We start from the raw sequence: 18,102 nt of genomic DNA, 5'->3' as shown, positions 1-18,102 counted from the left end.
TGTTTAGGTTTATTTATTGTATTTTATTTAATGTATAAGACCAGAAGCTGATTATTTGTCTTGATAGGATAAATACAGCGAGTGTGGCTGTTGTGAAGTCAACTCATTAGACTTGAGACGAACAAAAAAGCGTTACATTTATACATTTATGTGTGTTTAGAAACAAATTATTTGTCATCAGTTGGTAAATAATGCTAAATAGTTTCTTGCATAATGCTTTAGCAGGTCCAGAGGACCCCAAAGTGCTTTAAACTACATTTAGTCATTCACACATTGCTGGTGGGAAGCTACATTGTAGCCAGAGCTAGCATTGAAGCTAGACTGACAGAAGCGTAATGAGGGTTGTTATTTCACTATCAGTAAAATAATATCAGTATCGAAACATCAGTAAATGTCAGCTCCTAAATGATCCTGAATGATATTGGGGACAATTAGAGATGAGACAGGAAATCTGCCAGTTTTTCCCACGTTGGTTTAGTTCAGTGATCAGTATGTCAAATATAAATAAAAAAAAAACACCTTTTTATTTGTTCAATTTGACAAAATTAAAACCAAGAACTCCCATCAATTTATGGCTAATAAACAAAGATTAGATAAAGTTTAAGGACAGATACGTTGATGCATGAATGGGGATCATTTTTTAAGTCCTTAAGGTTTAGCATCTCTCATATTATTTATCGTAATAAATTGTCATAAGAATTTAGATTTATCGTTAAATTCCAATTAATGAAGCTTAAAACCCCATAAACAGTCCGTCTCCTCGCGATTGCTGGTTTTGCTATTTTCTTCATCGTTTGTTCAAGAGATTTGAATAAGCAGTTTAGTGATACAAATCACATTTCTGTAAGTGACTGGTGTCCTACAGAAACCCACTGCTGTTTGTAAGAGCAGTATTTGTGTTTGTTGGGCTATGATTGCTGTTTCATCTAGTCACAGCGATCCAGTTACCCAAAATAAAATAAAATAGTTATCTTTTATCTTCATCAGAATACCACGAAATATCGTAACAAAACGTTCAGGCCACTCCTAGAGCAGGCTTGTCAGACTTATTGCATATAATTGGTGAATCTCTGATAACAACCCTCATCTTTACTGCTTTTGCACAGGAAACAATAAAATGTAGTCATGTGTAACGTCAAAGTGACAGAGTAAATTTCTCGCCAGCTTGCCATAAAGAAGAAGAGAAAACATCAACAAGTCCCTAACAGGTCACACATAAAGTGTCATATCCATGAAGGAAAAGTGTAACATCCCAGAGACCCATTTATTATAAAACCTGTTGCCTAACTAAACACACACAGAGTCGACCGTCATGTAAACGATAACTAGCACCTTTGCATGGACACTTTTATTGTCTGGCAGGTAGTTCAATTTGCCATACCCCGATATACATAATGGTCCGCGTCTCCGGGGTGCGTGCACACACACCGACACACTGCGTGCTGTAACTCCCACGCAGCGTCTTTGTGTTGAAGGGCAAGAACAGAGCAGTGTTATCCAAAATAACAGACTGAACAGAATGCATGATGGCACACATTTAAAGCACAGCAGATTCACTCCACGCTAATGTGTGTGATCGTTGCATAACGAGGAGAAAAACAATTCAAGTGGAGTTCACTGCCCTTAGTTTCCAGATGACACACTTCAGAACTATAAACTAGCTCTCCATACCACCTGCAGATATGTAAACCATAAACCTCAGCAGAGACGCTGTAAATATTCCTCCAGATGGAGAGAAGGAAATGTTGCTTGCACCTTATCTCAAGACGTGATATAAAACTCGCCTTGCATACAAACCCTGCTGCAGACACACCCTTTTATTATTCTTTGTCCTAAGAAAGAAATGTTCTCTCATGAACTATTTTTATGGAATTTCATTTATTTTATAAATTATTACAGTCAGTTAAGGTCATTTAAGACACATTAGAAGTTTATAGAGTAAATATAAAACACTGCTTGGAAGCTGCAATACAGATGGATACAGTGTGTGTGTAAATGTGTGTGTGGGCAGGTCACTGTTCGCTGGGTGTGTGGGAGATGGTGGTCTGGAAGGCGAAGGTGATGTGGCTTCGTGCGTGATCGAGGTAAGGGTCTGAGAAGGTGTGTGTGTCACCGGAGAAGTGTCTCCACTGCATGAGCTCCGACATGCTGAGATGCTTCTGCGCCGCCCCCCTGCGGTCGCCCTGACGACCGAGCTGGCACGGCCTGTCGGGAACAAGCTCCGCCTCCTCCACCTCCACGTCTGAGAGATAAGTGAGAGAATGCGTTGAGAAAGCTGGGAGCCTATTCATACGCCTCGAACGATTCCACATTTTTGTTATAATCACAAAGTTAAAGGGGTTTCATTTGGACTCTTTGGTATAAACCAACACAATGTAGTAAAGGATGGGGAGTCAAGACTTTTTGCAGATAAAGATCTTAAAAGTGTGGCATGCATTTCGGTCTAAGTCTAAACTTTGACTGGGTCATTCTGACGTTCGAATATGCTGCAGGTTTGCAGACTCCCTCTGCAAACCTGCAGACAATGCTACAAAATGTTTACAGAAACATAAATATTAGGATGTTTTTTCCTAACTTTTAGTCACTATTCAATAATTCTTACTTTGCCTCACATGCTCTGACTTTAGTTGGTGATGAGCAGGGCGGCTGGACGGTTCTTTTGTCCATTTTCTTTTCAGAAACTTGTCCGTTTTCCATTCGCTACGCTAGCTCTAGGAGCCCAGCAACTTGAATTTGACTGGCAGACATTTAGAAAGATGAGCATGCCACATAGCATCTCAATAAATTAATATAACTTCTATTTTATAACAATGATTAGAAAACAGGTTAGATTTTGTGTTTAATTTTTTTTAAAATTATAATTAAAAACGTATTAAATTCAACTTTTTTTCTCATCTTCCCTCCAGCTTTCTGAGGCCTCTCTAGCGACATTATATTTTTTTATTTAAGAAAAAGACAGGCAGCTAAGCAAACCTAATACTGGAAATTTATGAAAAACCTATTTTTGTTTAAATATGAACTGATAGAATTGATCTTATAATAAATAAATATTTTATTTGCTTCTCTTTCTCTCATCAGTCACATATGTTAAACAGAATCTTCAGATCGTTTGAACAGCAAAATCGGTTTCTAGATTAAAAGCCACATTTTTTCCTTTCACCTCTTAATTACGAGCTACTCTGCATCAAATCTGAATGAAATGCTTGGAATTTCATAGCTGCGACATTAAAAGTTTAGGACTGTAACTGCTGTCATAAATGGCTTTAAGCTGGGCATACCGTTGGCCGAGCCATCCATGCTGCAGCTGCAGCTCAGCAGGTCATGGGTCAAACACGGCGTGTCCGTCAGGCTGAAAAGATCTCGCAGCTCGCTGGAAGAGAAGCTTGTGTGTTCGGCTGCTTTCCCCAAGTCAACCACCGTCCCCGACAGCCCCTGTTTGGACACCTGTCTCTGAAATATACGCTCCTCGATGGTGCCTGGGAGGAAATAAGACGGACTTGCATGTGAAACTTCACACCAGTGAGGATTTTGACAAATATTTCTGCCTGATTAGAGCCATTTTTATTTTCCTTGCCTGCAGTGAGGAGACGGTAAATGTGCACCGTCTTTTTCTGTCCATCTCTCCATACCCGAGCCATGGCCTACAGAGAGAAAAGTTACAGAGGATACAGAGCAGAGCGCCACCTGGTGGATATAAATATGCTTCACTGTTAACTGTGAATTATTGGTTCAGATCATCTCCTCGTTATTAAGAAATCCTGAAACTAAGATCACAAAACCAAGCAGACTAACAAGTGATTCACTAGCTACACACTCATGCATAAGAGAGAATTTAAATTAAGGTAAAAGTTTATCTGTGCTCTGACTTCGAAGGTGTTAGAAGCAAAGTGTATTTAAACCATACAAAACATTAAAATCAGAGTTAAACTGTTGGATTTTTTTTTTTCTTTGCGCATCTATGACTGAATCTCACCTGAATGTCGTTGGCGGGGTTCCAGTCGATGTCGTACAGCACCAGGTGCGACGCTCCGATCAGATTCAGCCCCACCCCGCCTGCTTTGGAGCTCAGCAGGAACAGGAAGCTCTGAGAGTAGGGGCTGTTGAAGGCGTCGACCAGCCGCTGCCTCTGGCTCGTGGGCGTCTGACCGTCGAGCCGGCAGAACGCGTAGCCGGAACGAGCGCACAGGTCCTGAAGCAAGTCCAAAGTCTGAGTGTAGTTTGACACCAGGACCACCCTGCAGGAACAAGCTGCTTCAGTAAACGGTGCAGATGTTCAGGTAACAGATAAACTACGGCTGGGCGATACGACCTAAAAATAAAATGGGGGGGGGGTTCTAACGGATTAGATTTTTCTCACTTTTCTCCCTTAAAAAAAATACAAATGATAGAAAAATATATTCAAAAAGTGGTTTTGTTTCAACCATTCCTTCTGCACTGTTGCACAACAGAGTATTAGGGCCAGGCTATGAGATATTTTATATTAGTCATAATATTATCAGAAAAAGATTAAATTTTAACAGAACATGTTAAAATTATTATATATATGTGAAAATAAATTGTTTTTAATGAGAAAATGCTTCTGTCATTTGCATCATTTCATGATCATGCATTAAAACATTGAGTGTTTCCTGATCTGTTAAACTTATGCAAAAGCATAACTCCACAAGATCCTCAACATTTCTCATTTTAATTTTTGGTTTGGTGAAGTGGCTCTCATAACATTACTACTTAATTTTATGACTTTTTTACTCAAATTATTTTGACTCTATTGTTGTACGACTTTATTCTTGTAATACTATGACCCTACACCAGTAATTTATAAAAACAGAAACTTGACTTTAATTCAAAGTAAAAAAAGAAAAAGAAAAAAAAGCTGTTAGGAAATGCTTGTCAAACCATTTGACATTTCTCTGAACCGTGGAAATTAATTTGTCGCCCAGCCAAAAGATAAACCTACACGCACCGGTCTGAAGGGCTGAGCTGTCTGATGGCACTCAGCAGGTCGGACAGAACTAAGAGTTTCCCAGAGTCAGCGGCGTCGAATCCTGCTGAACAATAGGATTCTGGGAAGAGATCTGCAAGTCCCTCGTACAAAGAGCTCTCCACAGATCCGCGCTCTGTTCTCTTCTGCAAGAACAGCAACACTATTCAGCCAAATTTCCTGACGCGAAACACACAGAGCTGAGAGTTGAAACGTAACCTTGACGGTGTCGTGGAGCAGGCCAGGATGGTTGCAGAGCTTCTTCAGCGCAGTGATGCAGGCCAGGTGTGCGCTGCCCTGTGTGAAGCCCTGCAGGCAGGCTCTGAAGATGCGGTGGCAGAGCAGGTGTTTGTACAGCTTCTGCTGCAGCGGCGACGGCGTGCAGAACAAGGTCCAGTCCAGACGAGGCGGCAAGTAGCGGTTGATGATCTCCTGCGTCCGACGCAGGATGAACATGCCGGTGAGACGAGAAAGTTCAGCAGCGCGCTCTTCCCCCAAAACTCTCTCGTCCTGCAGAGGCGGACAGAAGATGCAGCTTAAAGCTTTTCAAGATTTCAGAAACCTGCAGACCTGATGTGGTGACCGGTAAAGTCAGAAAGGACTTTCTGCATTACCTCAGAGCAGGACGGCTGTCTGGAGTGTAGAATTGGTTCTTCATAAACTTTTCTGTACGCAGTGGTCGAACCAAGAATTCCCGGGTTCACAAACTCTATGATGGCGTAGAACTCCTGCAGGTCGTTTTGGACTGGGGTCCCTTAAAAATGACAAAAAAAAAAAAAAAAAAAAAAAACATAATTCAGATCACTAACCCAGAAGTTTGTCTATTTATTAAGACGACTCAAGCAGGTGTGCACCTGTGAGTATGACTCTGCGATTACAGCTGAGGCTGCTGAGGGCGGAGGACGTTTTGATGCTGCTGTTCTTCAGTCTGTGACCCTCATCGCAAATTATGAGACCAAACTCCACTTTCTGGATCTGAAAAAATATAAAAGGTGAACCTCAGACAGCTGTCAGCATGTGAGAAAATATACAAATTAAATTAGAAAAACACGATCTGATCCTTCTTTGTGCTTAAAAGGCACCAGAAAGTTAACAATTAAAGAAAACCATTCCGACTTATTTCAGAGGGTTGCATTTCTGTTGTTTATGACGCAACAGAACCAACAAATTTGTTAAGGTTATGTGTTTATAGGACGCATGTTTAGCAGTGTGACATGAGATGAATGAACTGTACCGGCTCCAGGCAGCGCAGCAGCATCTCATAGCTGATCACCAGAACGCTGTGGAGAGGCGAGGATAAAAACTCTTCTATCCTGTGGTCCTGAAAAGAAAACATCACCGCTAAATGTTAGTGGTTTAGTCCATGAAACCAAGAACAAACAATTGATCATTACCGAGTAAATTCTATCAAATTCAGCTCAATCTGCTCTTCAATCCATTACCAAACGTGGAACTTTTTAAATCAAAGCTGTCATTCCAGCAGGATTTTATTATGTAAATGTATGGTGACATTTCTGCTTTTATTTAGCTTGTTCTGTGTGCCTTTCTTGTATTTACTTGTTGCTGTCTTTTATGTTCCTTCTGATGTAGTAAAGCCTTTTGGTTTTCTAAACTGTGGTTATGTAAAGTGCTATGTAAATAAATTATTGATTTGATTTGATTGATTGGAACTGATTGAAGCAGCACTTCTGGGTTGAATAAAAGGCAGAATAAAGTCTGTTTACTTTGTAATCCAGTATTACTGCCTTGAGAAACTTTCTTTTTATAAACATCTAGGTTTTTCTAGGAGAGCCAAGCAGTTTCTAAAACCATTTAATACATTTATATGGCACAGTGTGCACTTCAAATGTAAGAGAGTGAGCTCACATGTATGACAATATGGTCATATGAAAACTAATCAAAGTAAAGTATCATCGCAGTCACTTTGCTGTCGTGTTGTGTGAATTATGAAACTAAAGTAAATGCACCTGATCCACAGTGAAGACACTGATCCGTTCCCGGCCGAGCCATTTGGTGAACTCTGCTTTCCAGTTCTGCACGAGGCTGCCAGGAGTGACCACGAGGACACGCTTTGCGACTGGTTTCCCGCCGTAAGGTCCTTGCTTAAGCAACGTCCAGCAGAGCGCCACGCTCTGCAGCGTCTTCCCAAGGCCCATCTCATCCGCCAGGATGGCGCCGTGACGACCTGCAGCTCTGAAGCACATGACCGTTTTAAAGGTGACCTATCATGTTTCCTTGAGTAGGTCAGGACAGGTTAATGAGCGACTTGTATAAAAAGATTTTAGTCCAGTCAATTCTGCGTCTTTTGAGCTCCTTTAAGAACAAGCTCTTTCAGGGCCTTTTGTCACTTTAAGTCCACATAAACTGCTGCTGGTCACACACCCCAACTCAACGTTTACACTTTCACACCAAAATGGCTGCAAACAGATGCACAATTATACATCTTTGAAAAGCAGAAGTAGAGCCTGCTGCACAACCAACAAGGATTCAGCAAGTGGTTTTTGGATGGTAAGTCAACAACAAAACACTTGACTTTTCCAGTAGCCATTGTACAGCAGTAGAACCAGCTGACCGTGCTGGAGTTGCTAGGTGAGGGGCGGAGCTCCACAGGAAGTTGCTAAGTAACGGCACAGTGACTTAGCAATCTGAAGCTTTTTGAAACGGCTCGTTTCCTAGACACCAAAACATCATGAACTTATTGCCAAAAAACCAGCTGGGTGGGTTTTTAAACAACTAGAAGCAGTCAAAACCCAAAATGGAAACATAAAAAATGTGCAAAATATACATTTTGTAAAATAGGTCCCTTCTCCAGATTTCAGGAAGAGATTTCTTAGGTATTGACACGAGGAACATTACTCCTACCTCATGCCCATAACACACTCGTAGAGGAAGAGGATGCCCTCCCTCTGGTGGGGTCGCAGGTGCGTGGTCAGGTGTGGGTCAACGACGACGTCGACCACAGGAAAGCCTGACTTGTTATGAAGCCACTGGTGGTTGGAAGAGGGGCGAGGCATCACTAAGGCACCTATGAAAACAGGTTTTTAAAATGAGAACCCCACAGACTAAAGACCCCCATCATAACATTACACATCCGTCTAACATTTCAGAAGCACATGAAGAAAAACTTAAGTAAATAATAGTCCAAATGTGTAAAATGAGCCATTTTCAATTTGTATGTAGAGTGTACATATTGAGACAAATAGAAAAGAAGTTTCATGCAGAAAAAGTACTTCCAACTATTTTTAAAACATTTTTAAACTTTAAAACGGGTCATTTTGACCCACAACATAACAGGAGGGTTAACATCGAATTTGATCTCCACCATTTTGAACGAGTCAAAAACTTTCATAGCATTAGCATCTTCACTTTGAAATGCTAATGAACCACCTAAATATGCAACTGCAAAAAAAAAAAATAAAAACTGTTACACAAATGTAGAAATGACCAGACATTAATGGTGCTAAATCCCATGCCAGACTATGCAGACGCTCAGTCAACACTGATGAATAATTGTTGCTGATGCAGCAGCAAATCAATTATCTGATTAATTCAGTCGATAATTATATCAGCACTTTAATTCACAGACTGTGGGTCAAGCATTAAGCATGTTGGCGGAATGTAAAGCATAAAAATGCAAATACATCATCAATGTTCTACACAAATGTTTTAATCAGCAGGTCGCAACATAAATTATGAACATTATGAACATACTTCCTATCTGTGACAAGACATGGTGTCTCACAAAATTCCCTTACGATCTGTGGACCAACAAAACCATCTTTACGTGGCATTATGAAAGTTAAATTTGTCCTACATGCCTGGAGCTAGCGGGTCATGACGAGGTTTGCTGGTTTGCTCCGCTTGTGGTTTATTTTCTGGATGTCCTGCTCTGCCCAACATTGTTGGGGGGCAGAAAGGTTTGGGGTTGAAGCGGCGAGGAAGAGGCACAGCAGCCTTAGCGTGCAGCTCCTCTTGATCAGTTTGAACCTCCTGGAAACAACGACCTTTGGCAAAGTCCTCAGCAGAGACGATGCCCATCACCTCTATCTCCTTCCCTCCAATCATCAGCGTCTCTCCCTCAGACAGTGAGGCCAGCTCTGACACCTTGTAGCCACTACCTGTGACACAAACATCCTGAGAAGATCAAATCGTTTCCTGCAAAACTACATGATCGTGTTACAACACATGAAATCAATACTTCTATTTTACAGTTATGAAGCAGAAGTAAAACTTTACATCGACTGAATAATCCATTTTATTCATGGTTTTGACTGTGTGTGGATTTTAATGGTTTTTTTATTCATCGTTTTTGGCTGTTGGGCTATATTTTAGATGCTTAAAATTTCCAACAAAACAATTGTTACAGTCCTATGCGCATGTATATTTTTACAAGGAAACTTAGTTCCCATAAGATCCTGAAAGTAGTGAGAGGTATTTTTAAATAAGTAGTCTTCTGCTGTTAAATTCAAATGAACCACAAGTTTTTTTTGAACAATATATCAAATTACATCACACACTTTAATTTGCGTTCTCTCTACTGAATACAGTAAATGTTCTTAAGGCTCACCCTTTCCAATATCCTTCCCCTCCATGTCTTTGAGTACGACTGTTCGCCCTCTGGCAACCAGCACGGCGTCTCCCTCCCAGCGCTTGTGTTTCTTCTTGCTGGCTTTACACCAAACCACACTGAAGTATCGGACTCCGTCTGGGCCTGCGGCTCCAGAGACATGAGGTGAATCTGCAGGAGGCTGAGGGGTTTGAGGAGACGCGTGGGTCCACTGGAGGCCTCCATCTACTCCTCCTGCTAGAGAAAGAAAAAGCAAGAGGCTGGAAAATCCTTGGAGATGCAAACAAACAAGCCACCAATAGAGGGCGCATCAAGCCTTGACTTGGAGCAGTGATCCCCTGCTCTCAGCAGCAATTCATTAAAAACATGTTTTTGACGTTTTAGGAATAAAAATGTGTAGAAAATGTTTAAGAATAAAAGGAGAGACCGGCGATTTAATCAATGCGCTTTAATAGAAACCAGTGAACATGAGGACAAACTGGTAAACAAACATAACAGAACAACCAGCAACAAATTCACATTGAATAGGAACATATATACATGTATATATGCATAAAAAAATCCCTCTTCTTCCTTCATAAATAAGAGGGCCATCAACTCAGCCAGAGATTCCCCGACTGTCGCATATTTTTACCTCGCATCACTTCATCAGATCATAAGGCTTTTCAAAATGTTTTTGTATCACAATTATGATTTAGAAACATTTTTAGACATGTTCTTTTATGGTGACCTATTTTTTTTAAGCTGATATATAAAAACATCGTCCAGTTTTCCAAGAACCTAAAAAATAATCGCCTTTAATGTTTATTACTTCTTAATACCTCAAATGCCACAGAAAGGGGAGGGATTCATTTCAGACTGACAAGATTTGTCCAAACTGTCCAACTACTTACACTTACATTGCAACAGCAATCCTAATAATCTTGGTTAATAAAGAATATTAACGCTATCCTGACAAACCCACAGCTACCACCCAGTTGCAGATGAAGAAATTGTTTTTCACTTCGCACAATCACAGTGTCTTGTCGCCACTTCTATGAATAATGAAGACAACGTTCAACACCGATCAGCAGAAACGGTAACCGACTGCAGCGTATCCCCTAAAAACAGGAGGATAATCACATGCGGTCGGTACGGATGAGGCACTACGTTTCCAAAAGTAATTCAGATCCTAAAAATGCCGTCAAGCATGAATCGATTCATCAGAAGCACTTGTGTCACATCCACCATCACACACAAACGCACGCACGCACACATACACACACTCGCAGAGTCTTGCAAAGATGGTCAGAACCGGGAAACTTTTCCATATTTAGTGACGTCACATCCTCGAGCTTCAGTGTATTTTATTGTGATTTTAAGGGACAGATCAAAGTCTGCAAACTTTACAGCCTAAAGAGCCATTTTGGCGTCAGGACATCCGATTAAAACTCGTTTAGAGTCATTTTGAACTTTTTAGACAAATATCTACTTTAGGAAATTTCTTGTCAAATTACAGAACCAGGGTATTATTTACATTTTTAGGATTTAATAATAACTTAAACATAAAACAGGATTGATTTTTTTTAAATCACACATTCTAAACTAATGTTAAGAAAACAGATATAAAAACATATTACTGGTATTTTTATCAATGAAGGTCATTTTATAGCACAGTTCAGGAACAAGGCAGGTCAAAGTTCTTTACAGCACTTTTTGTCTTTGTGAAAATTTAGTGCAAATATTGCAGAAATTGTTTTTGAAAAAAGGCTAAAAACCTGCATTTGATATCAAATCTGCATTTAAAAATATTAACTGTCTGGTTCTTTGTAATTTTTAGTCAAAGTTGTTGTGGAAGAGCCACTTATGGCTCCAGAGCCAAGGTCACAGACTAACAAAAATTAAAAACTGAATAGACCGTTTTCATAAAGCGGAGTCAATATAAATATACAGTTGTAATTTTTTGAACTACTTTTTACGACATAAAGTCACAATACAATACACTGAAGTTTATGGAAGTGGGAAAAAGCTACAGGGATGTGAGCACATTTGCGACCCAGAGTATGTGCACGCTGCTTGTTGCTAGAGAGGAATAGGCAGTCCGTGTCTCAGTCGGGCAGCTTTTAGTTTCTCCACTTTGATTTTGGCTCTCAGCAGCTCCTCCTCCAGCTCCTGCTTCCTCTTCAGGCCCTCTCTCTTCTCCTCCAGGTACAGGGAAACCTTCCTGTGATTGGCCAACACCAGATCGTGCTCCTCCTTGGCAAGGTGCAGAGGACGAAACCTGTCCGCCTCGTGGCGAGGGTAGACGTCGTTTGGGTAGAATTCGTGGCTCAAGGGCAGCGGCGAGGCAGAGAGGGCGATGTTAACCGAGGAAGAAGCGGGAGACAAGGACGCCTGGTAATTGTGGGAGCTGGCCAAGTCCTGCTCCCCGTCTGGCTCTTGAAACCCGTCCAGCACTGGAACGGCGTGCGAGGTGACGACGGGGAGGTCTGGCGGTGGTTTCACGTCCTCTTCGGGGTCCAGGTTGTCCACCTCGGGCGCGATGCTTGGTACAGGTGCTGCATAATCCTGGAGTCCAGCCAGAGAGGAGCTGCTGCCAGGATGCTCAATGGGGGACGTGTGCTTGTTGTATATTAACCTGCGAACAGCAAAGAGGCGCAAACCAGTTTTAAAAGATGGTTAAAAAACTGTTTATGTTTATCTTTAGTATTAAATTCTGCTCAGAAGGATAATAAAGCATTTATATATTTAATTGCTATATGTTCTTTATTGCTACACTGGAAGTCTGATAAATGTCCATCAATGTCGCTGTGGGTTAAAGACATGATGTGTTTTTTAATTTGAGAGAATTTAACACATTTTACGAGAATATATACAAAGGATTTACAAAAAATGGCAATCTTGACTGATCAGTCACATTATCTTTTGCCTCTGTTACGTATATGTAGACTTGTTGTAATAAGCAATAAATTAAGTAATATCATGATACATTAAAACAAGTTCAATGATTTTCATTTGCATGATATATTGTTTTCCTCTTTCTACCACAGACTCTGTGACAAGTCTTCAGTTTGGTGCTTTAGTCTGAGCTATCTGGAGATTTTTTTATTTTTTAAAGCTAACTGTTTACAGAGAATTTATAATTCATGTAATTTGTCATTTCTGTTGTTTTGTTTGCTTATTTTGAATGTTTAAATAGTTTTCCAGTTCCAGTGTTAAATTTGAATTAGAAATTTAAGTTTATTGATCTTTGAGCATTTTGCTCTTGCATTGTTTTGCCATTAAAATTATATTACTTGAGAATCTGGAACAATTTATCATTTTGGATCATTTATTATCATGGCAGGCCCAGGTGTGTATATCTGATGTTTTCTGTGCTGACATAAAACATAAGAACTAATATTGGAGTAATTAAACCTAACTATGATTATTATGGAGTAACCCTAATTACTCAGAATTACTCCATAATCCTGAGTAATTTCTTGGATTGCTACTTTTTACATTTACTTGAGTAAAAACATGTTGAAATAGTGCTACTCTTACTTCTGCACAATGTTTGGACACTCTGCCCAGCTCTGCTCACAGGTGATGAAGTTTATTTTTAAATGACTGAGCGTTTCTCCAAATTGTAAAGCTAAGGATTTTTCCCATGTCACATGGGATCAAATAATAACGTTTCATGTTTTGCTAACGAAATCATTAACTGAGAAAATTATGGAACTAAAAAGCCAATTAGTTTTACTGTTTTAAAGTATTTTTTAATGGGTATGCCATCGTGATGGATGGGAGGATGAAGTGTTTGCAGGGCTCAGGTGTAAGCTGGACCGTACCTGCGCAGCGCCTGGTCCTTCTCGTGGATGGGCACGTGTTGGAACAAGTGAGGGATCATCTCCATAATCCTCCTGGTCGGCTCAGAGATGCTCCCTCTGTACTCGGGCTGGGCGTGTCTCCGCTGCATCACTTCCTGCTTGGCCGACTCCTTCAGCCTCTTGTAGAGGGTTCTGAGGCCCTGGGCGGTGCGGTGGGGTCTGTCCCCTCCCAGAGCGTTGTACTGCTCCGCCACCGTGTCCCAGCACTTGTTCTTGTCCACGATGACGGCGTGCTTGTTGGTGTGCTCCTCCAGGATGCGGATGTGAGGACGGACCAGCTTCAGCAGGTCCAGCTTCTCGGAGAGGGTGAAGTTGGAAGAGCGCGCTTTACCCACCATGCTGGACATGAACACAGTGTTGGAGGCCATCTTATGGCATAGCAGACTGAGGCGGACCAAACCAGGCCTAAAACTGCTCCCAATCTCAGAGTTGTGGCTCCCCACTCTGCTCTGCCGTCCTCTCTCTTGGTCCCCGGTCACACACTGGCCTAACACTCATTTATGCCTCATTTCCCTTCTCTTCTCCAGATCAGCCCTTCTTGGGCTTTGACTAAGAAGTGCATGGATTCACACTCTGGTCCTGGGTTCTCTCACGGCTATGTTGCACAATAAAAACTGGCCGTGCTGCACACAATAAGAATCAGGCTTAACTAGGCCAGCCTCATTTAGGCCCCCGCCTACCAGCGGAAGGCTTTGGACGAATTCCTCTCAGCTTAGGCTGACGTAGTTAAGCCGCTTAAGCCCAGCCCGACCTACTTACAGCTCGGTCTGTGTAAACCCCAAACCAAGCGCAGCAGCAGCAGCACAGCCACGCTGTCTGGACTGCTTTAAATAAAAATGACAGCAGCTGCGGCTTTCCACGGAGACATGGGGGACGTGTTTTTAAACGCAACATTGGAGGCTGCAGCGGGGTTAGGGCTCTGTTTTTCTAAAGAGAGGGGAGATTTGGAGTAGCGCTGGCTTAACTACAGGAGCGGGGGGAGGGGAGTGGGCCGACTGCGCATGCTCGAACAAGCCGCGCTTCTGTTCTGCTCAAAGCAGCCTCGCTCCGAAAACACACCAAAACTCACACTTGTTCCACGGATCAAAGCACGTGCTCGGAGCGCGTGTAACAGCCCGTGCTGACCTGGCGGAAGCGCGCGTGTCCGCGGCGTGTTTTTACGAGAGGAGATGCTGGAAACGGTCCTAATCTGACCGCTGTCCCCCCTCCCATCCATCCATCCATCCATCCACGGTGAAAAGCGCTTTTGTTGTGACTGCTGAGGGCATCCACGGTGAAACAGAAGCAAACAGGCAAAAATAAGGCAGAGCTTTGCGCTGGAGTCGTTAGTGTATGTGCAGCCAGATGCTACAAAAGCAATAAAATAAAATTAAAAAAAAAACGCAACAATATCCAACATTTAACAGCGTATGTGACCGGCATGTGAATGTGTAGATGTGCAGGCACAAATATTCTATTAAAGCTCCAAAGTTATATCCAATAACGCGGATAAACTTTTACTTCGTCACCTTCTTAAAAATAAAATAATGGCCAATGTTTTTATTTTTATTTATTTATTTGCAAAAAGTGATTTTGGCAATATATTTTTGGCAAAAAATGACAAAGGAAATTATTTCAGGAAGGTGGCCATGATTTTTCTATTTGTGCACAAAAATATTCATAGTTAATATTTTTTATTCAATATTTTTGAAAATGACGGCACTCGGCTGAACAATCTGCTCTATCAGATCATCTCTGTCTGAATCCAAGATGTCAGTAAAGTTTAATTTTAAAGGTTCAAAGGTCAGGCTTGTATAATAAACTGCATTTCCACTGCATTCATCAACATCATATTGTATATATTATTCTCTTCATTGAGAATGCAGTCATTTCTGAAAAGACTGTCCAGCATGTTGCTGCCAAAATGACATTGCAAGTTCTTTCATGAAATTCCAGCCTTGAATTATAATATGAATATTAGTTTTTTTTTATCAGTTTGTTGGATCAGAACCAACAGTCTCACAAAGAGTTTACAATTATTCATTTCAGAAACTGTGAAAATCATGTCTTTAAAGTACTAACACATAAATTCAATATGAAGTCATGACAGATTTTTGGATGGATTGATATTTTAGAAAATAGTAAAGGGAATCAAATCTAAAAAAAAGCAATATTTTTCCCACAATCCGTTTTCTTTTCACATACTTGTCCAGATCTGAAAAATACTTATGCAGACTCCATAGGAACTTTATAATCTACCACCTAGTAGGAACAACATTTATATGACAGATTTGCACCTTTTATGTAATAATAATAATTCATGTAAAGCACTTTGAATTGCCTTGTTGCTGAAAATGTGCTATATAAATAAAATTACCTTACCTTATCCTGCACCAATATGGATTTAATAACATGTAATATTAGTGATCAAATGTCCACACACAACATAGAGCGTTGTAACAGTGAACTTTCTACATCAGGGTTTATCATGTTGCCATTCTTCACTATGCAAAAGTGGGTGGGTAGAAAGGACCCAACTAAGGAGAGAAAAGGTAAAACACTTTCAAGCAGAAATGAAGACTGACATTTAGGTTGTTTTTTTTTTTAAAGGATTATTTTCCAAAAGAACCTTCTTTTTCAAGTGTTCCTGTCTAAATCTGTATTTGTTTGTTCTGCTCTTTTAGTTAGCCATTATTACCTGAGTAAAAACCTTTAAAAAACTCTGTTGTTTTGCTATCGCACACATTAATCACAGAGCTGTAATTTTAGCAGGTATTCATACCCCAGCTCTTTCTAGTTACCTCCTCCTGCTGCTCCTGGGGATTCTGGGGAACCCCACAGGCTGGAAAGAAGATAATCTCTCCAGAAAATCCTCTGTTGCCTCATTGCCTCCACCTGGTGGGTCAAATCTGAAACGCCATCCTAAATCAAGAGGGTATCTACCAGATATCCAAACTAATTTGCTGCACTCTGTTGCAAATGTGTAAATTCTAAATTTCCATACCTTTTTTCTTTGCACATAGTGAAACATGCTGGTGATATGAGGGCAGCAACCAATTACTTAAAATGTTTAGATCTGTCTCCTGGTGCAACTCTTAACGGCAGCTGGTCAGAAACAATTACAAATGTATAACTTTTTACCTGTATAAGCCTTTCTATTTCGAATCACTGCATTTAATTAAGCTTTCAAAGAGCATCTTCTTTTAGTTCAGTTTATTTTTGCAGTGTCAATTCCCTGCACACGTCATTCTAGGGCAATTTCCAAGCTAAATATGTTTCTGCTGTTTTCAACATACAAAAGAATTTTAAAAAATGAAGAAAACAAACAAAACCAGATCAATAAGAGTTTCCTCACCAGAAACATTCATGTCCTCTGCACAGACTTCATTTTTTGTCTCGTCCTCATTTTCTTTACTCTCTGTTGCAGTGAGAACACGGGCCAGCACTTTGGACAAACCTGAAGCAGCCTGACCTGTTTGACCCTGAACACTGCAGGTTGATTTATTCACAACCACTGCTGAAAGACTTCTCTGGACCTGCAAGATATGAATTAGAGAGCAAAAATACATAATGCACCAATATTTGAAAATGTGTTTTCCATCATAGCATCTCAGGAACAAAATGTTAGGACAAACTTACTTTATCCAGAGCATTTCCCAAGCCAAGCTTAGGGGCTAGAGGCTTTGATTCTGCTACAGGGCATGAAGCAGATCCTCCTAGTGGCACAAAGCGAGGTTTTTTCACAGCATTACCCAAAAGCTGACTGGGAGCTCCTGAGCGTCGCATCCTTCAAGCATAAACACAAAGACTGTAATATAGGCAAACTTACAAAATCATTACATGATCAAGTAGTTATCTAATTTTCTGTGCCTGCTCTTGTAAACTAAAACTAAATACACCTTAGTGTAATTTTGCAAGCGGAAGGCTGTGGGATGAATAATCTTATAGCTTTCACCACCTTTACCATGCTGTTAGTATTCAACTAATGCAGAACAGTCTGTTTATAATACATTTCATTCCACCAAGCTAACAACCTGAAACAAACATCTGATGGTGTTTAGCATTTCCCCATGATGTAACCGAGCTAACAGTTTTTTTTTTGTTTTTGTTTTTTTTACATATTCTGCAGTTTGTCTTAAATAAGTGCCATAACTCTCTTAACCCATCTATCAGGAGAAGGTAAAGGCGTCAACCTGTTTAATCGGCGCGACAGGTTAGTAAACTAGCCAAAAAGCTATAGAATAGCAGTTACTGAAAGAGTTAAAAGAGTTTAAACTCGGGCATAAAACAATCTTAGTCGACGCCTTGTACATACCTTGATGAGATTAAAGTTATATTACAGCATATAAAAGCCGAAACTCAACCAACTACAAGTTACAACTCTGGACTCGTTTCTGTTGTTTCTCCCGCTGAACAGCGGAAAGAATCTGATTGGTTTAACGCTTCCGGAAGGCGTGGCCAAAATGAAAAAGGTGTGTTTGGTTTTAACGTCACCACAGTGGCAGAGGCACACAAAGGTGGGGTCGGAACCCCGTTGACGGGGTTTTATGATTATCTTCTGTTTAAAACGATATTTTTAAATGCTTAATATGTTTAAAAGCTTTCGATTAGATCCGTGTTTACATCACACCACTATTTATTAGACTTCCGTGGGCAACAAAGTAAGTGTTTACATATAAATATGTGAATATTCTTTAGTTTTCTCCATCTGCGTATGTGTGTCTGTG

The 18,102-nt window shown here is 40.6% G+C and overlaps 2 protein-coding genes across 3 annotated transcripts; both read right to left on the bottom strand.

Annotated features, from left to right (window-relative positions):
- Positions 1–1,859: 1,859 nt before the first annotated feature.
- rad54b (RAD54 homolog B) lies at positions 1,860–18,081 on the bottom strand. 2 transcript variants are annotated; one of them, XM_015007114.2, is made up of 16 exons: positions 17,691–18,081; positions 17,015–17,162; positions 16,731–16,911; positions 9,549–9,782; positions 8,800–9,099; positions 7,844–8,006; positions 6,949–7,174; positions 6,216–6,302; positions 5,836–5,956; positions 5,596–5,735; positions 5,201–5,491; positions 4,964–5,127; positions 3,974–4,235; positions 3,575–3,641; positions 3,279–3,476; positions 1,860–2,242 (listed from the first exon to the last, which is right to left on the bottom strand). In XM_015007114.2, exons 2-16 carry the CDS (start codon positions 17,159–17,161, stop codon positions 2,013–2,015), a joined length of 2,811 nt encoding a protein of 936 aa, XP_014862600.2. In that variant the 5' UTR covers position 17,162; positions 17,691–18,081; the 3' UTR covers positions 1,860–2,012. The 2 variants fall into 2 exon arrangements, with proteins under 2 accessions (XP_014862600.2, XP_014862599.2); XM_015007113.2 differs by having other exon boundaries at positions 9,549–9,785; positions 17,691–18,080.
- Positions 9,982–15,807, bottom strand: fsbp (fibrinogen silencer binding protein). The gene is made up of 2 exons (XM_015007115.2): positions 13,358–15,807; positions 9,982–12,165 (listed from the first exon to the last, which is right to left on the bottom strand). The coding sequence occupies exons 1-2, from the start codon at positions 13,762–13,764 to the stop codon at positions 11,610–11,612; spliced, it is 963 nt and encodes a 320-aa protein (XP_014862601.1). The 5' UTR covers positions 13,765–15,807; the 3' UTR covers positions 9,982–11,609.
- Positions 18,082–18,102: the final 21 nt, after the last annotated feature.

This window comes from Poecilia mexicana, unplaced genomic scaffold (genome assembly GCF_051168715.1).
Source record: "Poecilia mexicana isolate PSO_F unplaced genomic scaffold, ASM5116871v1 scaffold_16, whole genome shotgun sequence".
Lineage (NCBI taxonomy): Eukaryota > Metazoa > Chordata > Actinopteri > Cyprinodontiformes > Poeciliidae > Poecilia > Poecilia mexicana.
This window is presented reverse-complemented; position numbering and strand designations above follow the sequence as displayed.